This window comes from Mobula birostris, chromosome 21 (genome assembly GCF_030028105.1).
Source record: "Mobula birostris isolate sMobBir1 chromosome 21, sMobBir1.hap1, whole genome shotgun sequence".
Classification (NCBI taxonomy): Eukaryota; Metazoa; Chordata; class Chondrichthyes; order Myliobatiformes; family Myliobatidae; genus Mobula; species Mobula birostris.
In genome coordinates, this window is record NC_092390.1 from 55,892,336 (window position 1) to 55,920,028 (window position 27,693).

The 27,693-nt window shown below is 44.3% G+C and overlaps 1 protein-coding gene across 2 annotated transcripts in view; it reads right to left on the reverse strand.

Moving 5' to 3' along the window:
* inpp5f (inositol polyphosphate-5-phosphatase F) overlaps positions 1–22,293 on the reverse strand; it is a 267,473-nt gene extending 245,180 nt beyond the window's left edge. For both annotated transcript variants that reach the window (XM_072239523.1, XM_072239522.1), the window contains exon 1: positions 22,052–22,293. In XM_072239523.1, the coding sequence (XP_072095624.1) occupies positions 22,052–22,148 (97 nt within the window). In that variant the 5' untranslated portion in view covers positions 22,149–22,293. The remainder of the gene's footprint in view (positions 1–22,051) is intronic.
* Between the last annotated feature and the right edge of the window lie 5,400 nt (positions 22,294–27,693).

Sequence of the window (27,693 nt, forward strand, 5' to 3'; positions counted from 1 at the left end):
TTAATTACTGAATGAAGAATTGGATCTTCAGAGAATTTTATCACAGCATCCAAAAGCACATAAAAATGTCTCAGGCAGAACCTTTTGAGAGCCATTTGACTTGTGCGCAACCATTCACATTCAAACTGTTCATCATTCTCAATACCAATTTCTCGAAATAGTCAAGAACTTGGATCGACAGAAGGTCCTGAAATGAAGCATGGAACTTGATTTTATTTACCACCGTGATAACAATATTTAATGATTTGTGCAACTTTTTTGCAACAGGATGTTGTCTGTGAATTACATAGTGAATAGTAAATACGCTAGGTACAGCTTTTGTCAAGGAAGTAATAACCTCACGGCAGTGCCCTGTAATTGATGGTGCCCCATCTTTTGCACAAGTATTTGGTAAGCAGAGTGTCCTTCTCTTTAAAAAAATTGTTCAGTCCAAAAATATCAATTCCCCCTTCCAGTCCCCTTGCAAATAACAACCCTTGGACCATGCTTTCACCTTTTATGAAGCAAACATAACCAAGAACAAAGTTGACCCAACCAACTGCAAGTGCAAATTCTGTTGTCCCAAGTATGTTGCCCAATGTGTCTTCCACAATCCCAGATAGTTCATCTATTCATCTTTGAACAGAGCTGCCAGTGAGCAGAATCGCTTTAATTATTTGGTCTGATGACTATGCAAAACCATACTCCCTTACTGTCCGCAGAATCAGTTCTCCAATTGTGTGCGGCTTTCCAGATTTAGGAATGAGCAAAGAAATGTTGTATGAAACACGCAAAATGTCACTGTTCCGTTGTGAAGTGCTGAAAAACATGTTTTGAAGTGCTTTCCATTTCTGACAGTTTTCGTGAAATGATTGAAAATAAGCAAAGTTCTTGCTTGCTTTGTCAGAGTGCATTCACTTCAAATGCTGAAGGAGCCTGGAGGTTTCATTGCCTCATTTGAAAAACTTTTTCACACAACAGACACATTGGCTGCTGTTGGTTGCTTGGTTCTGGTGTAAATCCACATCTCAGATGCCCCACACTACACTATACTAACTACACTTCTTTCTCGTTTGGTCCACTTCTTCCATTTTCATTATGGTGAATAAGTCCAACCTTAAACGCTGTGATCAATAAAGGGTAAAGTTATGACATTATCATAGCTCAGGCAAAACCCGACTCACTACATGGAGGTACATAAAGTGAGGCAGCAATACCTCGATTGGGCCATGGGCTAGAGAAACGATGTCATGACCACTCGAGAGGGCAGATTCCGAACTTTACCCCATTGAATGCCAACAGGGCAATAATACATGGGCTGGGGCTGGAAATAACACAATCTCTTCACGCAAACACGAGGAAATCTACCCTTCGTCAGGACTAACTGAAAGAAGAGATAGTAAGAGATTTGAAAGTGAGAGGGGGAGAGCGAGATCCGAAATGATAGGAGAAGACAGGAGGGGAGGGATGGATCAAGAGCTGGAAAGTTGATTGGCAAAATGGATATGAGAGGATTATGGGACAGGAGGCCTAGGGAGAAAGAAAGGGGACGGGGGGGAAAGCCCAGAGGATGGGCAAGGAGTATAGTGAGAGGGACAGAGGGAGAAAAAAAAAGAGAGAAAAAAAACTTAATAATAATTAAAATTAAATAAGTAACGGATGGGGTACAAAGGGGAGGTGGGGCATTACCAGAAGTTAGAGAAGTCAATGTTCATGCCATCAGGTTGGGGGCTACCCAGACGGAATATAAGGTGTTGTTCCTCCAACCTGAGTGTGGCTTCATCTCTTACTAGCTCTTCCTTCAGTCAGTCCTGACGAAGGGTCTTGGCCCGAAACGTCGACTGTACCTCTTCCTATAGATGCTGCCTGGCCTGCTGTGTTCATCAGCAATTTTTGTGTGTGTTGCACACAATTTCTTCAGTCCAGATTTTTCATAAGATGCCGAATACAGAAGTGCCACATTGCTTTTCAACAATTATAATGCACTTTGCTTAAGGTCTAAGAGAATGGTAGGTTAGAAAGAGAGAAGGTGATTACATGATCATTATAATCAATTATGAGGCACCAAAGGTCAAGTGCTTATAGTAAGTAATTCATTTTTTAAATTAAGCCTATAATCTCTTAACTGCCTCCCTTGCCACCAAGCACCCTGCCCCCCACTACCACCTCCTTAGAAACTTCCACAGACCCCCCGGGGGGGGGGGGGAGAGAGAAAACAATGCCGCCCACTATGGGATCAATTGGCCTAAATCCACCTATGATTACATGACTTTTCATTGGAACAGTTGGAGCTGGTCGGGTTGCGCAGAAAATGGCTTTTGTGGGTCAAATTATATTCCAAATGGTCAATTTTAGGTGCAGTTCATTCATTCATCATGTTTAACTCAGACTTCCGGTTGAATTCTACAGAACTAGAGCCAGAGAAGATTGGGGCAGATGCTGAAATTGAGGAAGGCTGCTGAGTTCCTCCAGCACTTTGTACGTGTAGGATTGCGGCAATCCCCTGATCTCTGAGACCTTGAGCTAAAAGCAGCTCTAACCAGAGGAAACCCAGCCTCCTTCCCTACCCTCAGTCTCAGCTGAGATTTGAGCTTCCGTAGGTTCTATACATTAAATGGTTACTGAAGTGACACAGTGACACAGATGACATGGCCAATATCACTCCAGATAGTGCCAGTCACTCAGGTACCAGCAGAGACCACAACAATGTATCAACGGTCAGGCAACATCGGACACACACAGTTCTTACAGGTGCATTCACGCATGTAATGTAGTAAACCAACAGCTTACGGCTAACTTCCTAATTCAGAAACCAAGTAGGCTTAGGGACAAGAAAAAACAGGAACAGCAAACTTGACTGCACAAAGTCCTTTGCGAACAAGTCGTCCTACTATTCAGATTTTGATCTGGGAAGGCTCTATCATTTAATACATGAATTAGGGTGCATTATGAATGGGAAGTTACTGAGTGTTTAGCCTCACTGGTAGAATGGTCAAAAATGACAGCTACATACATATTACAGTGTAATGGCAGCATAGCTGTTAGGGCGTTGCCATTACAGTTTGGGGGCGGGGGGGTGAGGAGTGGAGTTCAGAGTTCAATCCCAGCGTCCTCTGTAAGGAGTCTGTACGCTCTCCCCATGGAATGTGTGGGTTTTTCCCGGTGCTCCAATTTCCTCCCACAGTCCAAAGATGACCAATTAACCTAGTAACTGGTATATTGTAAATTGTCCCATGATTAGGCTAGGGTTCAATCAGGGGATGCCTGGGATTGCTGGGGCAACTCGGCTTGAAAGGGCTGGAAGGGTCTACTCTACACTGTATCTCTAAATAAAGTAAATAAATCAGTGCACACTTCAAATCGGATGTACAAGTGAATGTATAGACTGCCAAGAACCTTTGAAAACCACTCAGAAAACAATCCAGCAATATACAGGCTTAACCAACAGTGGACTTAACCATTAACCCACCATTTCAATCTCACCAGGTCCACAATTCCACTCTCAGCAATTCCCACAACTAATGGAATGGGTATATGATTATTCCATAGCTTGCTTTGCACACACTTCAGGAACAATATTTTGAAGTTTGTTCCGCAATCTTGCCAAGTCTTACTGCTTACGATTTTATAGGTAACTTCCAGTGCTCCACCTTTCATTTTACTCTTCCCGATTGCTAATTAACTGAATAACAGGATAAAATAAATTGCACTTCAGTTTCCTGTTGGCAAAGTAGCCTTGAAAAGTAACACATTTTGAATATGACCACTTAATTATGACCTTTTCTCTCCCACCCCCCACCAAAGTTCACAGCATTAAAGTGTGATTGAGGTCTGCTTTTACTACCATGCTGCAAGTGTCATATTCTACTGAATGTACTCAAGGTCTCCATGATCTCAGCACAGTGCTTGCGCAGAGACAAATTATGCAAATGTCCCTCCATTATGACAATCCAGACCAAGGCCGTAATGTCCTTCATTTACGCTCATCTATTATCAGAAACCAATTTAACATCACCGGCATATGTCATGAAATTTGTTGTTTTGTGTCAGCAGTACAGTGCAACATAATAATAAAAGCTACAAATTACAATAAGGACAATTTTTTAAAATAATTAAGTAGTTTAAAATGAGCAGGAAAAATTAGTGAGATAGCGTTCATGGGGGTAGCAGGGTAGAAATACATCTCCACCAAAGGAGGTGCAAGACGCTCCTTCCCTCCACTAGCCTGAGGGTCACCCTTGAGCAAGGTGTAGCACCTGCTTAGCCCTCCGATCAGGGTCACGTGAAGCCATGGGACCAGGTGATGGATGGTCGTATGAGCAGCTGGTGCACATCACAAGTACTGGTTAGGCAACCATTGACGCCAGGCAGACGATCTCTGAACAGTATTGATAATGGCTCGGGTCACGTGTCTTATAAAGACACTGTCCAGAAGAAGGCGATGGCAAACCACTTCCGTAAAAAAATCTACCAAGAACAATCACGGTCATGGAAAGACCATGTTCACATGATGATGATGACGACAACAATGACGACTGATGGGTTCACTGTCCATTCAGAAATCTGAGGGCAGAGGGGAAGAAGCTGCTCCTAATATGTTGAGTGCATGTCTTCAGGCTCCTGTACCACCTCCTTGATGGTAGCAAAGACACGTCCTGGGTGGTGAGGGTCCTTACTGATGGATACTGCCTTTGAGGCATTGCTCCTGAAGGTATCCCTTTGAGGTGAACATTAAATAGAATTCCTATCAAACAAGAGCAGCAAACTTTCAGTTAGTCCTGACGAAGGGTCTTGGCCTGAAACGTCGACTGCACCTCTTCCTACAGATGCTGCCTGGCCTGCTGCGTTCACCAGCAACTTTGATGTGTGTTGCAGCAAACTTTCATCTATTTTTCTGTCATTTGTAAAAAAAAGTCTTAACACGCTGATCACAAAGATCTATGTGATGCTTTAAAGCTAATGTGACAAAGCCAACAATGGGAGTTAGAGGAAAAAAAACTTGTAGACATTTATAAACAAGAGTGAGGAGAGGTAGCAGAGAATCAGAGAGGCTCTGTCAGAGGACAATTAGCATCTGTCTGACACTTCCTTCAGAATATCTAATAAACTCATGGCCAACTCAAATAGAAGTCAACTTTTTTTTATTTCAAAATATACTTTATTCAAAAATAAAATTATATACAGTAAACCATTCAATAACTTTCCATCCTTTACATACGTTTTCCTTATAGTCAGTACATATCCATATACTTATGGCCACCCACGTGGCACTCCAGTTGTTCACCTTACCACATCATTGTTGAGGGGTATACTCCCCGCCACCCGACCCTTCCCACTCCGGCGGGTGAAGAAACCTATACTGTGGTCCTTCCCCACCGGGCCCTTGCGGTGGCTGCACCGAGTTTCAGTGCGTCCCTCAGCACGTACTCCTGCAGCCGAGAATGTGCCAGTCGGCAGCATTCTCCCACGGACATCTCCATGTGCTGGTAGATTATCAAGTTTCAGGCTGACCAAAGAGCGTCTTTCACCGAGTTGATGATCTGCCAGCAGCACCGGATGCTGGTCTCCGTGTGCGTCCCCGGGAACAGCCCGTAGATCAGAGAGTCCTCAGTTACACAGCTGCTGGGGATGAAACGTGACACTAGCCCGTCAAAAGAAGTCAACTTTAACACAGGCAGTTAAAGTATGCACAAGACTCGTGAACTGAATCATCCCTGGGGATTTATTGTGCTGGAGCTACAAGGATTCACATTCAACTTGTGTCGAACAGAAAGTCAATGATCTGCAACGCAAACCCCATTTCCTGATCCACAGACGCTGCCCAAACAGAATGACTCTTTAATTACGAGTCATTGTAAATCCACTGAGGTTCAAAAAGGTATTTGTTACATTTTGTAACTTCAAAACATTAAACTAATTCAAAAGAAAACAGGAGAGCTGAGAGACGTGAATTTGTTATTTTAAGCGAGGCGCTAACAACATCATGTCGTAACGCCATGGCATATAACCCATAATGAATCTCTTAAACAAAGAATGCTTAATCAACATCTTTACAAGATTATTGAAATATTAAATACATAACAGTATTTATATTCTACAGATCAATTTGCCAACAGTTGGTCAACTCCTGGAGTTCCACTTTATACTCACCCAATTCAGATAGTGCAAATTTGTCTTCTAAAAATGTTATAGATTTGCCTTTCTAGTCATTTGATTTCTGCATGCAAGGCTGCACCTGTTCTTTTCACTATCACTTTCAAAGGAACACAACCCATCCAAGCAACAACTATAAGGTGTTTCCTGTCCTTCTATCGCACACAAATTGTTCAATTTCAACTTTATTGCCACAGGCATTCATACATCAAGTGTACGGGTCACGAAAAGCAGCTTTCTGCAGCAGCAGGTTTTCTTTCACACCGTGGAACATCCCTTTCAACAATTCCGTCTGCTACTCTCACTGACAGCAACAAAGCCTGCTGAGCTCAGAGTGGTCTTAAACAACTTGGTATGATGCCACCTCAAAACCAGTTTGCTCCTACTTGGCATCGGAAGTAATTTCTAAATGTAGCTTTCCAAGTGGGCACAAAATTCAATTTTGATGTCTGATCAAAGGTAACCAAACAACCAACCTCAATACCTGTGCATCTAAAACCTCATTTCCCCTTGTTTGCACAGAGTGGCTCCAGTATCTGGCTCACCTGTTTTTTTTAAACTATTTATTTATCTGTTTATCTATTTATTTAGAACTGGGTTCTTGATTAGCCAGGGCATCAAAGGGTATGGGGTGAAGTCAGGGGAGAGGGGGTGACGGGAAGAATTGGATCAACCCATGCTTGAATGGCAGAGCAGACTTAATGGGTCGAATGGCCTACTTCTGCTCCCATATCTTATGGTCTTATTTGTTGAGATACACCGCAGAATAGGCCCTCTGGCCCTTCGAGCCGCACTACCCAGCAACCCTTGACTTTAGCCCTAGACAAATCACGGGACAATTTACAATGACCAATTAACCTACCACCAGTACGGCTTTGGACTGTGGGAGGAAACCGGAATAACCCGGAGAAAACCCACACGTTCCACGGGGAGCACGTACAGTCTCCTTACAAACTCTTCAAAATTGAACTCTGAACTCTGATGCCCAGAGCTGTAATAGTGTCATGCTAAATGCAATGCTACCGTGGCAACTTACAGTACCCGTTTCTGTTACCCCACGTGCTTTTAAAAACAAACCAAGCTCACAGGAAAATACCGTCCAGTATCTTTAAAATGTGAAGGGCTGGGGCAAAGACAGAAGTTATATCCATTAGTCCGAAGTGATAGATTCCCAGAGGGTTTTTACAGTATCAAGATGCCCATCTGTTGTTTTATATCTTGGCACCTATCCAAGTCTATCCCAGATTGGGGATCACAATCACAGGCCCAAAAATGTTCTACCACCGCAAGTCAGCACTGAGCAAGAAGCGAAGTTCAGATACACCTCTGCGCTGGTCCACCATCATCGATTTGCCAACCAAAATGGACCGAATGCTCAAAAGGTTGTGTGATGGAGATGCATCATTAGCATAATTGTAACTCGGGGGGGAGGGGGGAGGCCTCAACAGTCTCTGGTCATGAAGCAGAGGCAAAACAAAACTGACCCCACCCAAGTTACATTCTTTGATTCAAAGTACATTTATTATCAAAATGCTCATGCAGTATACAAGCAACACACATCAAAGTTGCTGGTGAACGCAGCAGGCCAGGCAGCATCTGTAGGAAGAGGTGCAGTCGACGTCTCAGGCCGAGACCCTTCGTCAGGACTAACTGAAGGAAGAGTGAGTAAGGGATTTGAAAGTTGGAGGGGGAGGGGGAGATCCAAAATGATAGGAGAAGACAGGAGGGGGAGGGATGGAGCCAAGAGCTGGACAGGTGATAGGCAAAAGGGATACGAGAGGATCATGGGACAGGAGGTCCGGGAAGAAAGACAAGGGGGGGGGTCCCAGAGGATGGGCAAGAGGTATATTCAGAGGGACAGAGGGAGAAAAAGGAGAGTGAGAGAAAGAATGTGTGCATAAAAATAAGTAACAGATGGGGTACGAGGGGGAGTTGGGGCCTTAGCGGAAGTTAGAGAAGTCGATGTTCATGCCATCAGGTTGGAGGCTACCCAGACGGAATATAAGGTGTTGTTCCTCCAACCTGAGTGTGGCTTCATCTTTACAGTAGAGGAGGCCGTGGATAGACATGTCAGAATGGGAATGGGATGTGGAATTAAAATGTGTGGCCACTGGGAGATCCTGCTTTCTGTGGCGGACAGAGCGTAGATGTTCAGCAAAGCGGTCTCCCAGTCTGTGTCGGGTCTCGCCAATATATAAAAGGCCACATCGGGAGCACCGGACGCAGTATATCATCCCAGCCGACTCACAGGTGAAGTGTTGCCTCACCTGGAAGGACTGTTTGGGGCCCTGAATGGTGGTAAGGGAGGAAGTGTAAGGGCATGTGTAGCACTTGTTCTGCTTACACGGATAAGTGCCAGGAGGGAGATCAGTGGGGAGGGATGGGGGGGGACGAATGGACAAGGGAGTTGTGTAGGGAGCGATCCCTGCGGAATGCAGGGGGGGGGGGAGGGAAAGATGTGCTTAGTGGTGGGATCCTGTCCAGCTCTTGGCTCCATCCCTCCCCCTCCTGTCTTCTCCTATCATTTTGGATCTCCCCCTCCCCCTCCAACTTTCAAATCCCTTACTCACTCTTCCTTCAGTTAGTCCTGACGAAGGGTCTCGGCCTGAGACGTCGACTGCACCTCTTCCTACAGATGCTGCCTGGCCTGCTGCGTTCACCAGCAACTTTGATGTGTGTTGCTTGTATACTGCATGAGCATTTTGATAATAAATGTACTTTGAATCAAAGAATGTAACTTGGGTGGGGTCAGTTTTGTTTTGCCTCTGCTTCATGACCAGAGACTGTTGAGGCCTCCCCCCTCCCCCCCGAGTTACAATTATGCTAATGATGCATCTCCATCACACAACCTTTTGAGCATTCGGTCCATTTTGGTTGGCAAATCGATGATGGTGGACCAGCGCAGAGGTGTATCTGAACTTCGCTTCTTGCTCAGTGCTGACTTGCGGTGGTAGAACATTTTTGGGCCTGTGATTGTGATCCCCAATCTGGGATAGACTTGGATAGGTGCCAAGATATAAAACAACAGATGGGCATCTTGATACTGTAAAAACCCTCTGGGAATCTATCACTTCGGACTAATGGATATAACTTCTGTCTTTGCCCCAGCCCTTCACATTTTAAAGATACTGGACGGTATTTTCCTGTGAGCTTGGTTTGTTTTTAAAAGCACGTGGGGTAACAGAAACGGGTACTGTAAGTTGCCACGGTAGCATTGCATTTAGCATGACACTATTACAGCTCTGGGCATCAGAGTTCAGAGTTCAATTTTGAAATGAGTTTGTAAAAGATGCTGCCTGGCCTGCTGCGTTCACCAGCAACTTTTGTGTGTGTTGCTTGAATTTCCAGCATCTGCAGAATTCCTGTTGTATGCAGTATACAACCCTGAGATTCATCTTCCACAGCCAGCTACAGAACAAAGAAAACCCTGGAAAACATCAACCCCACCCCCCCTCCACCACCAACTCAAAAAAAAACACACAAACAGCAAATAAAAGGAGGGAAAAAAAACAAGGGAAGAACACCGAATATAAACACAAAGTCGAAAGAGTCCAGGCTTATTCAGTTCAGCTCAGTGTTCACCATCCGCAGGCCGCCCCAATCAAAATTGCCTAAAATAGCAACAAAGGAGCAACCAGAAACCAGAAACACAAAACATGAACTACAGACTCCAATCCTCAAAATGCATTGTTTAAACCTAGCTGGCTGTCAAAAGATTCTGTTCCCATATCTTCCTGATGCCTCACTCTCAATTCAGCTTCCCTGTGGTTGCCCAGCACAATGAGCCCACCCTCAGGGTGGAGGAGCAACACCTTATTTTTCTGTCTGGATAGTCTCCAACCTGACGGCATGAATATCAATTCGTCTTTCTGGTAAACAAATTCGCCACCCCTCCCCCACCTTCCCCTATTCCCCACTCTGACCTTTTACCTCTTCTCACCTTCCCCCTGCGTCTCCGCTTTCTGCGAGAGTTCACTCACCTCTCTCTTATCAGATTCCTTCTTCTCCAGCCCTTGACATTTCCCACCCACCTGGCTTCAGTTATCACCTTCCAGCTAGCCTCGTTCCCCTCTCCCCATCCTGGCATCTGCCCCCCTTCCCTCTCAGTCCTGAAGATGGGTCTTGGCCCGAAACGTCAAATGCGTATTCATTTCCATAGACGTTGTCTGGCCTGCTGAGTTCCTCTAGCAGTTCTGTGTGTGTTGCAAGTAGATTTTCCTGTCTATTCTTGAATCCATCCAACAGCAGTCAGGAGAATCTGAAACAGCAGCCAGATCAAGATTTTCTCTCTAAGTGGAAATCTCAAGTTTGCATAAAGAAATGCTGGCAGTGGAACTATCAGATCAGGTATGTTTTTATATTAGGCCAAGCGAGCATTTACTTTGTGCGGTGGGGCGGGGAGCATAAAGTTTCATCCGGTGACAAGCGAGTCAAGATCACAAACGATGTCTAACCATGCCATGTTTTGGGGTTGCAGTATTTGCATTTTTAATTTGGAGCGCACTTGTCTGTTTAACCACAGTGGGTCTGGCACTCCAAATTGCTGAAATGTGAACTTCTTGTTGCTGTTGTTTCGTATGGCACTCACCCTACTAACTGAAGCATGGTCCGGGAGGGGCAGACACAAGTCTGTCTGCTCGGGAGCCGGGGTTGGGTTGATCTTCGTCTGGCATCTCGTCCACAGCCGTTCCAACATGGGTGGGTCTAAGTTGGCACCACCTGACGGAGTCCTTGAAGCAGGCAAACCTCCACATGACGTCAACGAGTTGATCCAGGTCGTGGAGGAAATGTGAACTGATAATGCCCAAAGAGAAATCAGGCATTTGGGATCCATGCCATCAGGACATCCAATTCGGAACCGTCTCAAGTAATCGGTTTAAACACAGGTGTATAGTCTACAGCAGACGACTTGATGACAAATTAGGCATAGAAAGAAAAATATCAATAAATAATTCCATGGAGGCATGCGTGCATGATGTTCTTTTGTCGGAATCAGGTTTGTCACTGACATGTAATTGGTTGTTGATTGACAGTGCAGTGCCAGATACAAAACTACAAGTTAACAGTACAAGAGTGTTAACGAGGTAGTGTCTATGGACTGTTCAGAAATCTGACAGTAGACGGGAAGAAACTGTTCCTAAGATATTGAGTGTGGGTTTTCAGGCTCCTCTCTGATGGTAGTAATGAGAGGAGGCCGTGACCCAGATGCCGAGGGTCCATAGTGTCAATGCTCCCTACTTGAGGCACTGCCTCGTGAAGACATCTTCAGTAGTGGGGAGAGCTGGCTGAATCTACAACCGTGCAGCCTCTTGCAATCCTGTGCATTTTGGAGCCTCATATCAGGCAGTGAGGCAACCAGAAAGCACAGCTGCAGTCATACAAACTACAGAAATGCTTGTTGACATAGAGGACCTCCTCAAATTCCTAATGAAGTAGAGCCGTGGGCCTGCCTCCTTCATGAACCCATGAAAGCTCCATCAACACGTTGTTGCCTAGGAAGACCTAGCAATTAATGACTCAAAGCTTCAAAATACATTTATTATCAAAGTATGTATGCAGTGTACAACCCTGAGATTTATCTTCACACAGACAGCCACGAAACAAAGAAACACCATGGAACCCATTCAAAGAAAAACATCAAACACCCAATGCGCACAAATATCATGCAAATGGCAAAGATTGAGCGAATAACACACAGAACATTAAACAACAAACCACAGTCCTTGAAGCAGTCTAGGAATGTTCAGTGTGGTTCGGTTCAATTTAGTGCTGTCGTTCATTGACTGCAAGCCGCAGAGCTAGTCCACCCCGATCAAAAAACCACACAAAGCAAGCAGTACCAATAATTTAAAAAACCCCAAGAGTTGAGACTCCATGACTGAGCAGATTTTCAGAGTGGTAATTTGGCAGTAAACAACACTGATCAAATTGTAAACATATTTGAGATGAAAAGGACAAGATTCTAATTTCTGTAGCAGGATCAGTTTGTGGCGGGTGAACAAGCTCAAACTTGTCACCACTTGATCTGCCACGTCTACCTTACCAGAGAAACAGCAGAACAACTCAGAGGCAAACTTCAGAGTACATCTTCAAAACATGTCTGCCAGACCCAAAATCTTACAATATTGGTGGCCAAGTAACAACACCAACCATTAGTTTTACCAAAATTCCTACATACAATTACAACCAAGGAGTGCTCCAACTTGTCTGAAGTTCTTATGAGTCTCAACTTGTCTTAACCAAGCTAAATAACCTGGAAAAGCAATTTTCTGAGGTTCTAATCTCCAAGGGAAGATGGTGGGGTGGAGATACGTCTCTACCAGAGGTGTAAGGCACTCCTTTCCTCCACTAGCAGGCAGGTCACCGTTAGACAAGATATAACACCTGCTTAGCCCCCCCACCCCAATGAGCAGCTAGTGCATATCACAAGCCTAAGTCATACAAATGTCATTGCAAAGAAAACATGACTGTGCCTCCACTTCCTTAGGAGCCTGCAGAGATTCAGCAGGTCATCAGAAATTTTGACAAACTTCCATAGATGAGTAGTGGAAAGTGTATTGACTGGCTGCGGTACAGCCTGGTATGGGAACACCAATACCCTTGAGTGGAAAATCCTGCAAAATGTAGTAGATTTGGCCCAGTACATCACTGGTAAGCCCTCCCAACTACATCTACATGAAACACTGTTGTAATCCATCAAAGATCCTGTTATAGTTACTATTCTATAGATTTGCTGAGCATACCCGAAGGAAAATGAATCTCAGGGTTGTATATGGTATTTTACTTTGAACATGCAACCACTGATGTCAGGCAAACCATCTCTGAACAGTATTGATAATGGCTGGGAGTCACCTGTCTTTTAAAGACACTGGCCAAAAGAAGGCAATGGCAAACCACTCTTGTAGAAAAATTTGCCACGAACAGTCAAGGTCATGGGAAGACCATGATCACCCACGTCACACAACACAGCACATAATGAGTGAGCGAATCTCCAGAGGACCACGAACTAGAAGTAATCAAGGTAACGTTGTATAAGAGCTGGGGTAGATAAAGCATCAAGTTCAGGTTTAACTGTCATTCAACCATACGTGAATACTCATGAATACAGCCAAATGAAACAGCGTTACCATGAAGCCAAGGCGCAAAACACAGCACCAACAGAAATAGTACAAGGCACATATAACACATAAAATAGCAGTAAACATTGTCACACAAAAAAAATTAATATTGCCCGTCCCTGAGTCCATGAATGTTGTTGACAAGAGCAACTCCACTTTCTCCCACCGAGTGAACACTAGAAGGCAGTGCCAGTGTAGATGCCGCACCACACTGCCCCAGCATCATCAGTCCTGGGCAGCTGCAACAGGTGACATCCCAGCACGAGGCCACACGACAACCGAGGCCACACAGCTGCCCTACCAATAAATCAGTAAACCAGATTTGCAGCATTCCACATTACCAATGTCCAACAGGGCCTTGCAATCAAAGAAAAGCGACTAAGACAATCATTCACTGTTAGACTGAGCATCGCCTTCACACACCAACTCCAACGCAGCAGGTAGCAATATAGTCTGCACTGTGTCGTTTGTACGTTTTCCCCCTGGCCGTGTGGGGTTTCCCCCAAGTGCTCCGGTTTCCTCCTACAGTCCAAAGATGCAGCAGTTAGTAGCTTAATTGGTCATTGTAAATTGTCCAAGGCTAGTGTTAAATAGGTGAGTTGCAGGGCAGTGAGGCTCGCTGGGCCAGAAAGGCCTACTCCACTCTGCATTGCCAAAAATAAATAAATATCCTTAAAAGCTGAATCAACTCATGTAAAATTACAAGTTTAAGAAGATGCCTTCACTTCAATGGTGCCACAGATCACAAACCTGCTTGGGTCACATTTTCCAAAGTTAAAGTGTATTATCAAAGTACACATATGTCACCATGGGTTCATTTTCTTGTGGCCATTCACAGTAATACAAATAAACACAATAAGATCAATGAAAACCCGCACACAAAGACAGACAAACGACTTGCAAAAAATAAACTGTACAAATACAAAAAGAGGGAAAAAAAATTATAAATTATAAATAAATAAGCAATAAATAGAGAACACGAGTGAAAGCACCATTGAAAGTGAGTCCATAGTTGTGGGAACAGTTCAGTGATGGGATGAGTGAAGCCTCTGGTTCAAAAGCCTGATGGCTGAGGGAAAATAACTGTTCCTAAACCTGGTGGTGTAGGATACGAGGCTCGTGCACAGTACCTCCTATCTGATGGCAGCAGCGAGAAGGTAGCATGGATGATGGCGGTTCTTCAGGATGGATGCTGATTTCTGCGACAGTACTCCTTACAGGTGTGCTCAATGGTGGGGAGGGCTTTACCCGTGATGGACTGGGCTGTATTCACTACTTTTAAAAGGCTTTTTCATTTAAGGGCATTGGTGCTTCCACACCAGGCCATGATGCAGCTGGCCAATATACTTCTCCATCACACATCTATAGAAGTTTGTCAAAGTCTTAGGTGACATGCCAAATCTTCACAAACTCCAAAGAAAGTAGAGGCATTGCCATGCCTTCTTTGTACTGGCAGTTGCGTGCTGGACCCAGGCGAGGTCCCCCAAAATAATAACAGAGGAATTTAAAGTTGCTGACCCTCTCCACCTGTGTTTCTCTGACGAGGACTGGCTCATGGACCTCCGGTTTCCTCCTCCTGAAGTCAATCACCAGCTCCTTGGTCATACTGACACTGAGCAAGAAGCTGTTGTTATGGCGCCCACTCAGCCAGACTTTCAATCTCCTGCCTATATGCTGATTCATCACCACCTTTGATTTGGCTAGCAACAGCCATGTCGTCAGCAAATTTAAATAGGCATTGGAGCAGTACTCCAACTCAGCCTTACAGTTATAAATATTTTAAAAATTGTATTTTTTTTTTGCATTTACAATATATTAGTTTTTTCCTACATCCCTTCCAGGACAAGTATTGAAATCTTTTACTTCATCTTGAAATTATTTGCTATGAAAAGCAAAGCACGAAACTAAATTTTCACACATATCAGAAGGGACTTGCCCCTTTGGCAGTGACAATATATATCCAACCATTTTGCTGATTGTAACAGGATGTATGTTTATACACATCATCCCACATCAGATCAGGTTCTCCAAGTACAGGCTTCAAAGCACAAAAGGCAACCCTATTGGTACAAAAGCACTTGACAGAGTACAAGGCCCGAAATGGAACTGTACTTGACAATGAGGTTGGAAACTATGGCTTTGTGATAACGATTCAGAAGGTACTTTGAGAAAAGATCGCCAAGTAGTAGCGCCACAAGCCAGCACAGCCCACCTCAGAAAGGAGGGTTATTAGAAATAGCTTCAGTAGCCTTTCTATCCCCTCAGTCCCACTTTGCTCTTTGTATTCAAGATTCGAGATTCTTTACCATCATTTCCAGTGCACAAGTGTGAAGGAGAATTAGAGTCAGAACCAAGTTTAATATCACTGACAAAGGTCGTGAAATTTGCCATTTTGTGGCAGCAGCACGTTGCAATATATGATAATAAAAATTAAAGTATATATAAAAATGAAAAATAAATAAGTAATGAAAAATGAGAGGGGGGAAATATTGAGATAGTGTTCATGGGCTAATTGTCCATTCAGAAATTTGATGGTGGAGGGGAAGAAACCGTTCCTAAAACATTGTGTACCTTCAGGCTTCTGTACCTCCTCCTCGATGGTAGCAATGAGACAAGGACATGTCCTGGTGTTACATACCTCAAGGAGATCTTGTGACTTGTGAGAATGATGTAATGGTCTTTTGAAGGTCACCTGATGTAATTTTCCTGCCGATGTGAGGTCATGTGATGACATGCTCACCACGGGTATAAAGAAAAGACCCCTGGTGACGCAGTTAGTTTTCCAGCTAGAAAGTTAGTCAGTGTCTCTGTTCCGTTGCGGATTTGCTTTATGACGCAGTTTCATTTTTAAAACAGAGTTTTACGTTCTATTGTAAGGTTGTTTGTTGTTGTTCGTCCATCGTACGTTGATGAGGACCTCGACACCATTATTGATGGTGTCGAGACTAGCGCGTGGCTTGGATTTAAGTGAGAGAGAGTTGCGCAGCGTCAACCTCACTCTCTCTTCCCAATTCCCATCTGGATCCAGTGGCAAGACAGAGTCGAGACGGCTGGAGATGGGACAAGGCGCAGTGGATGACCAGGACGTCTTCTGTGTCTTGTCCTGCTCTACACGTTCCACGACGCTTGCAGAGACCGCCTTCTTGACCGTTGGACCTTCCATTGATCTCGTCCGCTCAATCCGCCAGAGTCTGTCTTCACATGCTGGGATAGACAACTCCCTATCTCACCGAGGGTTTGAGACCCGTCAGCTACCCTCACCTGGTTTAGCCGGCTTGTCGAAGCCGTTGCCCGGGGTGTGGCCGCTGTCGCATGCAAACAGCTACGGGGAGCCACAGGTGAGAGCTGAGTGCCACTATTGTAAGGTACAATAGTGCTGGACTGCCAATCTCTGCCAAATTTGTCGATGTACCTTTTCAGTAGTATTGGAGAGTGGAGACTTTATTGAAGTACAGGATATGAAGGATTAAGAGAAGTCGGGAATGTTCGGCAGTTTAATAAAGGATTGACCTTATTGAGTCTTCGTCAAAGAAGTAGCGACCTGCATCGAAGATAACTCCTGCAAAAAGACAAGGTAGTTCATGCAAGGTTTGCTCTCTATAAAGAAAGGTCAGTTATTTTTAAGCCGTTTATTTCCTTCATCGTGAATCCTTTGGACAGAACCAGCAGGAAAGTCGCGTCTATGAAGAAATCCTTCTCCAGAGAAGTCTCTCCCAATTGAATGTATAAATCTGTTGGACTTTCCAATTCACCATTTTAAGAACTGTGCTTGATTTCACCGCTTTAAGAACTATTTTCGCATTGATCGCTTTAAGAACCAGTACCGAGTGGCGATTTGTTGAATGGCCGCATAGCGGTCAACTTCTGGTTAAGGTTTTCCTTTGTTTTTTTTTTGTGTATCCGTGTTTAATAAATGTTTGGTTATTTTTATATAACCTGACTCAATTGATATTCATTGTTGCCGGTTACGTAACACCTGGGTGCTGGCTGATATGGTTTCTAAATGATGGATGCCACTTTGAGGCATCGCCATTTGAAGGTGTCCTGGGTGCTGAGGAGGCTTCGGCCCACGATGGCTAGCTGAGTTTAGAACTTTCTGCGGCCTACTTTGATCCTGCGCAGTGCCCCCCCCCCACCAATGCTAGACAGTGATGCAGACTGTTAGAATGTCTCCACAGTACCACCTGCTGAAATTTGCAAAGAGTCTTTGGTGATATACCAATTCTCCTCAAAACCATAATGAAATATTGCCACTGTTGTGCATGCTTTGCAACTACATTGATATGTTGAGCCCAGGATAGATCGTCAGAAATGAAATAATTGTTACTTCAATCATATACCTCACCTAGCTTGATCCCCATTTCCTTTGGAGTCTGAAAATCCGTTCACCTAAGCTTGAAATATGCAAAGTGAGCAAGCAACCACAACTTTCAAGTGCTTAATTCCAACCCTCCGCATAAAGTTCCTCTTCCTCATCCTAAACAGCAATTCCTTACCCTGCAGTTACGTGCTCTATGTCTAAGTTCTCCATTCCAAGTCAACAACCTCTCATAATCTGGCAAATCTCAGTGAGATCTCCTCACATTCTGCTGAAGTCCAACCTTAATATCGCATCGTGGGACAAGTCTCCCAAAATAGATTCTAGGGAACAAGATCTTATCGTACAGTGAGAGAAAGGACTAAAAATAGGAAAGAAAATCCATTAGTCAGAAAAAAAACCTACAATAGCGATTTAACAGGAAGGTTCAGCAATAAAAACAACTTCTAGGATGGTGCAAATGCAGTCTCTCAATGACAGAAAATGATGCAAATGATCAACAATTCAAAGAGCATCTGTAGAGAAAATTAGATGTTCTGATAAAAGATTGATGATCTGATGCATTTTATTTTTATTTCATTTTTTCTGCATCCTCAGTGGGAGAACATGAAACCAATATTTATGTCACACTCCCCTGAATTTAATTTTTTTTGTATACAATAGAGGGGGCTTTTTAATCCACATTTGTTTAGTGCTCTAATGGAATATCAACATATTGCTATCATCAACGAATCTGGAGTCCGTGGACTGCTTGCCAGAGATACAGGTCCTGAGGTTGATGCAGAAGTTCAGATCGGAAGATTGGAAGTTGAGGCCCATTAACCAGATCCTGGCTCTGCCAATGCCAATCTCTGCGAGTCTGCAAGGCCCAACGTATGGGAGTCCACGTCCAAATCCGGATCCACTGGAAGCTGAAGATTACTCATGTACTGTCCCGGGGCTGAGGACTGCATACGTGGGTGGGTGGGAGTGGTGGTACGAAGCTCGTTTTACGGTCGTTGTTTTTGTGAGTGCTGTGTTCTGTGTTGACCTGCCTAGCACCAGAAGCAAATGATGTTGGTGCCGGAATGCGTGGTTCGGAGGTTCAGCTCAGGGCCAACAACCTTGAGTGGTAAAACAAAACTATCACGTAAACAGCAATGAAGAGTTCTTCTGCATCTGAGTGTGACAGTATTCCTGAGTCTCCACCCAGGACTTGCATGACTGACAGTTGTGAACACTGAGAGGAAACTACTGACGTGACGAATGGAACCCTGAACACTGCCAGAGATGGAGGACCTACATTGCTGCCCAAAATGGCAGCAGTGTAACGGGTAGTACGTACTGGTGGCAAAAAAAGCTACCAGGGTGGTAACAGTGTGTACAGGCAGTAGGTAAGTGGACTCAAGTCAAACACGGCCAAGGAAAGCTGCCCCCAGGTTACCATCACCAATCCTACCTCAGCAGTGCTTCCCTGTGTCCAAACAGCTCTGAAAGTAGCACGTACACAGAACATTGTCATTATCAGATATCAGAATCCATCCCTCATGGTGGCTTCATAACACCAACTGGTTCTGCAACAAGCACTGGGTGAACTAACAAGGGACCAAACACGAGGAATTCTGCAGATGCTGGAAATTCAAGCAACATGCATCAAAGTTGCTAGTGAACATAGAAGGCCAGGCAGCATCTCTAGGAAGAGGTACAGTCGACGTTTCGGGCCGAGATCCTTCATCAGGACCAACACTCTTATCATCCTCAACATCTCACCTAGGTAGATGCACATAATGGCAGAAGTGACCTACAGTAAGCTCTGCTCTTACACTGAACACACCTTCCTTTGTGAAAAGTAAAAATAAAAAGTAATTGACCTACTCAGGGGATCAGGATACATTTTACTTTCCACAGATGCAGGCTGACCAACTGAGTAACTCCAGCATTCTCCCTTCAATTTTCAACATGAGCAGTTTTGAGTTTTGTTTAACATCTTCCATTGTGTTGTGTGGCCTGTCTCATTAGATCGGGACAGTTCTAAAACGGAAGCATCGGCTCAAAGCTGAGCATCCTGTCGACCACTGGGAGCAGCAGCGTACGTCACCTGAATCAGCAAACTCAAAGCTTGGCGAATCCTTCACTTCACCTTCTAGCCACATTCCTACGCTTTGGATCTGACCATAGGAGGTGTGATATTGTTTGAAGAAGGCATGGGTAATGTTGTGGCGCCATGGTAGTGCAGTGGTTAGCATGACGCGTCAGAGTTCAGAGTTGAATCCCAGCATCCTCTGTAAGGAGTTTGTTTGTCCTCCCCATGGAATGCGTCGGTTTCTTCAGCATGCTCCAGGGTCCTCCCATAGTCCAAAGACGTACCAGTTGGTAGATTAATTGGACATTGTAAATTGACCCGTGATTAGGCTAGGGTTGAATTGGTGGGTTGCTGGCGGTGTGGCTCAAAGGGCTGGAAGGGGCTGTTTCGAGATCAGATAGATATATAAACGCGAACGCCGTCTAAAGCAACAAGATTTCATTCAGTTGTAAAGTTAGGTGGAGCATTGACAGGTGGGATTTGCAAGTGCAAGTTGATGTATTTTTGAGAAATCACATGTGTAGGATACAATTTAAATAAATTGTTTCTGATCTTCACATTGGAGTTTAAAAGTTAATACCATTGAAAGACAATATTGAGTTTTAATTTAAATTAACATTTCAACTTGCCTCCCTCCCTCCCTCAAGGGCATTTCCTCTCCACTGAAGGATTTTCAGCTTGAGATGGTAACCAGTACTGCACAGAAGTCTGAGACTCTATGAATCTCTATAAATACAAGACTTTCACATGGTACTGTATGTCTTAACATGAAACACTATATTTTCTCCCCTTTTTCTTATCAAAGTGCAGCAGCAAATTTTTAAAAATCAAGTGCAGCTGAGGACACAATGTTAGCAGATGAAAACATGAATATTCAACTGAAGTCATTTCCAACAGCAAAGCCAAGAACCTACTGCAGCTCTCTGGTTAAAACAAACTATCGTGTTTAACATCCAGCATTCCAAAATATCTGCTGTTGACCCAAAAGGATGTAAAAAAAAGCAGACTAATGACAACTACAAAATCACACATCTACCACTAGAATAGCTTTTTTAATTTATGAAGCAACACAAAACAATAGGGACTCAAGTGATTTTCTACTCTATGTGATCATGAGTGGAATACAGGGCTACAAATTTTTGAAATCACCAGTAAATTTAGGATATCCAGTTTGCATCGAAGTGTCCTTCAGTTACATGCAATTTAATGAAATGTCGCATTTCAAGACTGCTGAGAATTTTATTTTTAAAGTTCTCTTCAATCTAAGAGCATCAAGAAGGCACACTAAAAACTGTCAAAGGTATGCTGGAAGAATTTAATTCATTTAAGGACATATATGGCACTTCCTTGAACAAACTCCCAGAACAGGGATGAAAACCTAGTGTCACCAGTAACACAAGTACAAACTCAATATCATAGAGCCTTTCAGAAAATATCCACAGTGACCAAAACACCATCCATCAGCTGGTATCCACCTGTTCGAAATGTGCAAGCTGGCAAACAAGCAAACTGCCTGTGTCACACACTGGCATCTCATGGAGTCCTGGACATATTGAGAATTACCTCGGTGAGGAGGGGGGCGCGGAGGATAGGGAGGCGGGGAGGGGGACGCAGAGGACGGGAGGGTGACAAGTGGATGTGGAAGACAAGAGGGATAAAAGGTGCTGTGGAAGACGGGAAGGTGAGAAGTGACTGTGGAAGACGGGAAGGTGAGAAGTGACTGTGGAAGACGGGAAGGAGAGAAGGGGCCGTGGAAGACGGGAAGGAGAGAAGGGGCCGTGGAAGACGGGAAGGAGAGAAGTGACTGGGGAAGACGGGAAGGTGAGAAGTGACTGGGGAAGACGGGAAGGCGAGAAGGGGCCGTGGAAGACGGGAAGGCGAGAAGGGGCCGTGGAAGACGGGAAGGCGAGAAGGGGCCGTGGAAGACGGGAAGGCGAGAAGGGGCCATGGAAGACGGGAAGGAGAGAAGCGGCTGTGGAAGACGGGAAGGAGAGAAGCGGCTGTGGAAGACGGGAAGGAGAGAAGGGACCGTGGAAGACGGGAAGGAGAGAAGGGACTGTGGAAGACGGGAAGGAGAGAAGGGACTGTGGAAGACGGGAAGGAGAGAAGAGGCTGTGGAAGACGGGAAGGAGAGAAGAGGCTGTGGAAGACGGGAAGGCGAGAAGGGACTGTGGAAGACGGGAAGGCGAGAAGGGACTGTGGAAGACGGGAAGGAGAGAAGAGGCTGTGGAAGACGGGAAGGAGAGAAGGGACTGTGGAAGACGGGAAGGAGAGAAGGGACTGTGGAAGACGGGAAGGAGAGAAGGGACTGTGGAAGACGGGAAGGAGAGAAGGGACTGTGGAAGACGGGAAGGAGAGAAGGGACTGTGGAAGATGGGAAGGAGAGAAGGGACTGTGGAAGGAATAAGCGTGCAATCTCACCGGGTCGAACTTGCAGCGAGCCGTCCTTTCGGCTGCACCAGAGCGCCTCCTCGCCGCTCTGCACGATGTAATGGTCCTTGGCTTGGAAGAGCTCCATGTCTGGTCAGCGGCTGCACATGTTAGACGGGGATCGGGGGAGCGCTGACCGATGCCAGAGCAGCAGCCCCCGGTTCTGCCGGCGCTGCCCCACTCCTTTCCCGATCGCTAATTTCCTGCAGCTCCTCGGCCCACGTGACCCATGGCGTCACCGCCCTGCCCCGCCCCTTAAAGGAGCCAGCCAACCCACCGCCCAAAAAATAATCCTGCGGACCAAATTAAAGGTAAAAGGACAGTGTTCGCACGATGCCGCTGTGACTGAAGTACACTTGGATAACATTTCAGTTTTTCTTCTCACTGCTGGCATCAGAACAAAGGTACAGGACTCACATCAGGAACAGTTACTACCCCTCATCCATCCAGCTCTTGAACCACAGGGAATAACTTCACTCAACTTGACACCCCATCATTGAAATGTTCCCACAACCAATGTACTCACTTTCTGGGACGCTTCATCTCATGTTCTCAATACTTATTGCTTACTTATTATTAGTATTATTATTATTTACTTTTTTCTTTCGTTTTGTATTTTCACAATTCGTTTTTTTTTGCAGATTGATTGTTAGTCCGTGCTTTCAGGTGCGTTCTTTAACGATTCTATTGTGTTTCTTCTATTTACTGTGAATGCCCTCAAGAAAATAATCAGAATCAGGTTTAAATCACAAACGAGAAAATCTGCAGATGCCGGAAATCCGGGCAACACACACAAAATGCTGGAGGAACTCAGCAGGCCAGGCAGCATCTACGGAAAAAAAGTACAGTCAACATTTCGGGCAGAGACCTTTCGTCAGGACTGATGGGAAAAAAAGGTGAAGAGAATCAGGTTTAATATAATCAGCTTATGCCGTGAAATTTGTTGTCTTTGTGGCAGCTGTACAATGCAATACATAATAATAAAAATGTGAACTACAGTAAATATATATATTAAATAGTTAAATCAGATGTGCAGAAATAGAAATACAAAAGTAGTGAGATAGTGTTAGTGGGCTCAATACTGTATCCATTCAGAAATCTAATGGTAGACAGGAAGAAACTGTTCCTGAATCATTGAGTGAGTGCCTTCAGGGATCATGGAGTGAGTACCTCCTTCCTGGCTGTGGCGATTAGAACAAGCCACGGCCTGGGTGATAGGGGTCCTCAATGACTGGACACCGCTTTTGAGGGATCGCTCCTTGAAGATGCCCTGGATACTGCTGAGGTTAGTACCCACGATGGAGCTGTCTAGGTTTGCAACTCTCTCAGGGTGATATGTAGTGGCATGTACTTTTATAAATCAATTTACTTTGAAATTTGAACTTTAATTTCTGTTTTTTAAAAATATTTGCTGTTAATATAATTGCTTTGAAGACGGCCCCTCAAAAAGGGGGTCTGTATATAAAAGCTAAAGGAAATGCAATGAAACATTTTAAATATTTAAGTCTTTCATTTTATCAATATTTATTTCTAAAAGCAGCACCCCAAAATACACCAGCAAGTTGACCAATCTCTCACAAAGAATGAGGAAGTGCAGATTTGGGGCACTGGAGGGAAGCAGAGGGAAGAGTGATTTGTCTGACAGTGCAGGAGATGCTGACCTGGTGGTTGTTGGTTGAGTCATGGTCCCAAGGTTGGCATGACAAAATATCTAAGAGCTGTAATTTAGCTTCTGCAAGGAAGAGATGAGTCCGTCAGATTACAGCGGCACTGCTTTTGTGTGCAGGTTTGATGACTAAAATCTTTCTCATAAAGGATTTTCTTTTATGAAATCCTGATCTTTATTTCCCCCTGTCAGATCTCAGCTCCCCTCTAATTCTGGCCTCTTGCTCAATCACTCTGTCATTGACAATAATATGCTCAACTGCAGAGGAGCCAAACTTTGGTATCTGACCTGGTCTCTCTGCCCCTCCTTCCTTTTTTAATATGCCACATGAGTCTCCCTCTCTGTCAAAACATATATCTCCTCTTAAATCTTGGTGATTTGTTTCAGATACTTAACTGTGCTGAAGTTTCTATAGGAGCTTAACAGAATAGCAAAAGATAGCTGAGTACATTAGAAGCAGGGACATGATAAAAGTTAGAGAAACAGTTAGGTAGTCTTAAGAACAGCAAGGTCAATGTTCTCTTTCTCATGAATACTTTTTCCTTGATCTGTGTTAGATTTAAAGAATGTGCAAAAGAACAAAAAGTGTTTTTAATTCTGTAACACAGCGCACTAAACTTGAAGTAGCTATCATATGTTTTATTGTTTTAATCAACATTACAGCTGTCTTGTAGTTATATTTAATACAATAAAACATACTTTTAATTCAGTAATGCAAACACGAGGAATTCTGCAGATGCTAGAAATTCAAGCAACACACATCAAAGTTGCCAGTGAACGCAGCAGGCCAGGCACCATCTCTAGGAAGAGGTACAGTCGATGTTTCGGGCCGAGACCCTACGTCAGGACTAACTGAAGGAAGAGCTAGTAAGAGATTTGAAAGTCGGAGGGGGAGGGGGAGATCCAAAATGATAGGAGAAGGCAGGAGCAGCTCTTGGCTCCATCCCTCCCCCTCCTGTCTTCTCCTATCATTTTGGATCTCCCCCTCCCCCTCCCACTTTCAAATCTCTTACTAGCTCTTTCTTCAGTTACTCCTGACGAAGGGTCTCGGCCCAAGACATCGACTGTACCTCTTCCTAGAGATGCTGCCTGGCCTGCTGCGTTCACCGGCAACTTTGATGTGTGTTGTTTTAATTCAGTACAACTTTTTGGAAAATCACTTGAGACACTGTCCATTCAATCTTTTGGTTAAGGAAACTTTAATTTTTTTTTAAAAAACAGTGATTTTCATTTGTAGAGGACTTTTCATTGAAGCAAAGTCCTCTTCTTCTCACCTACCCATTGTCTCCCCCTGGTGTCCTTCCACCTTCCCTTTCTCCTGTGGTCCAATGGTCCATTCACCACTTCCAGATTCCTTCCTCTCTGGTTCATTGCCTTTTTCACCTATCACCTCCCAGCTTCTAACTTCATCCCCCAAGCCCCACCCACCTGGCTTCACCTATAACCTTCTAGATTGCCCACCTACCCCTCTCCCCAACTTCTTATCCTGCCATCTTCCCCCCTCCTTTCCTGTCCCGTAAAGGGTCTTGGACCAAAATGTTGACTGTTCATTCATTTCCATAGACGCTGCCTGATCTGCTGAGTTCCTCCAGCACTTAGCGTGTGTTGTTCTGGATATTCAGCATCAGCAGAAACCCTTGTGTCAATGTCAAGGTAACCTATTTTAATGAGATAAATATTGATCAGAACAGCAGGATAACTCAAAGTTCAAGTAAATTTATCATCTAAGTACATATATGTCACCATATTCAACACTAAGATTAATTTTCTTGTGGGTATTCACAAGAAATACAAGAAACATAATAGAATCAATAGAAGACAGCACCCAACAGGATGGACAAACAATGTGCAAAAGACAACAAACTCTACAAATACAAAAAAAAATAATAAAAATAAATAAACAGTAAGTATCGAGAATATGAGATGAAGAGTCCTTGAAACTGGGCCCTTAGGTTGCAGGAACAGTTCAGTGATGGGATGAGTGAAGTAGATTGAAGTTATTCCCTCTGGTTAAAGAGCCCGATGGTTGAGGGGTAATGACTGTCCTGGAGCTGGTGGTGTGGGTCCTGATGCTCCTAATCCCTTGCATTCCTCATGTATGGGAAAGCAGGTGAGCCTTGGTTTAACATCCTGTCTGACAAATGGCAGGATCAATTCTATGTCAGTCCCTCAGTACTGGACCAAACTATCATCCTAGGTGATTGTGCTCCATTCTTTGATCAAAATCCTTTCTGGAGAATGAAAGTTCTCTTCTGGCTACCTACTAGAATGTTAGAGTAACAGCAGGGACACATAAAGATAAGATGGAACCTTTTATAGACAGAATTAGTAGATCAATAGATCAAATTAATCCAGCCAATGTCATTGCTGTAGTGCTGAAGATTTGGACTTAAAACGGGTCGTTCCTCTCTCTGCAGTGTTTCAGTACAGCAACAACACTGCCATCTACCTAGCAATGGGAAAATTTGCCAAAGTACAGTCAGCACATATATGTAGCTAGGGTGCCAAAGACTTTTGCACAGTACTCTAGTGATTTTATGTATTGCACTGTACTGCTGCTGCAAAATAAAACAAATTTCACGACATATCTGAGTGATGATAAACCTGATTCAAATATGGGTCTCTATTGTGGACTGAGGGAGGGGAATCATGGTTGGGAAAAGGGAAAGGGAGAGGGGAGGGAGTGAGAAGCATCAGAGAGATATTCTGCAAAGATCAATAAACTAATTGTTTGAAATCAACTGACCTTGCCTGGTGTCTCAGGCTGGGAGTGTCTGTGCCCACACCACCCCCACCCTAGGCACTCCTTCTCTGCCTCATTAACTACACCACTCCCATGGCCTTCCAAAGTTCAGTAAATTTTATTATCAAACTACATATATATCTCCATATGCGTCCCTAAGATTAATTTCTTGTGGTAATACTCAATAAATCTATAGAATGATAACCAGAAGAGTATCAATGAAAGACCACCCAACAGGGAAGGTTCGACCAGACTGCAGAAGACAACAAACTGTGCAAATGCAAAGAAGAGTTAATAATTGTTGTAATGCAAGCATTATTAAAAGTAAGTTAATACTTATTAGGATAATGGGGGGTTTACTTCCATTTTTTTTTACTTCTGGTGTGTTTTGTATACTGTGTTCCTGCCATGCCATACGGGTTGTGAAAACCTCTGTATATACATATCGGTTTTGACGTTCAAGATAGTTGTTTCTTTGGGCATGAAGTTGACGAGTGTGCCTTTTTCAAAGTAGAAGTTACCACATATTTTTGGCGACGAGGTGAACTGGTTTTGTGGATGTGTCGGTGCGTTTCAAATGGGAGCAGCAGCGCCGATAAGGGGCCTCACGTTCAGATGGCTACGTTTGGGACTATCGTTGATTTTGTGCAGTTAATGGAGGACTGGGCGGAGTATGAGGGAAGGTTGGGACACTTTTTCTGTTCTAATAGAATTACTGAGGAGGCTAAGAAGCGCTGTATTCTCCTGAGTGTGTGTGGGGCAAAGACTTACAAGCTAATAAGGAACTTAGCCACACCGTGGAAACCGGGGGACATTCCATATGATGAACTGGTCAAGCTCGTGGGGAACCACTACAATCCAAAACTTTCTGTGATAGTCCAACGGTGTAAGTTTCACAGCGGTTTCAGGAAGCCAGGTCAGCCTGTGGCCGATTTTGTGGCTGAGCTTCAGCAGCTGTCGGAGCATTGTGGTTTGGAGCAGTGTTGGAAGACATGCTCCGTGATCGGTTGGTATGTGGCATTAATAATGACGACATACAATGCCGCCTGTTAGGGGAAACCCCACCGTTGACTTTCAAGAAAGCACTAGAGATTTCCCGAGGCATGGAGATGGCTGCTAGTAATGTCATCAAGTCAGGAGGGAGACTGGTAAACAGGCAAAGTGGGTGGAATGTTTCCGGTGTGGAGGGACGCACTATGTAAATGATTGCAACTTCAAAGACAC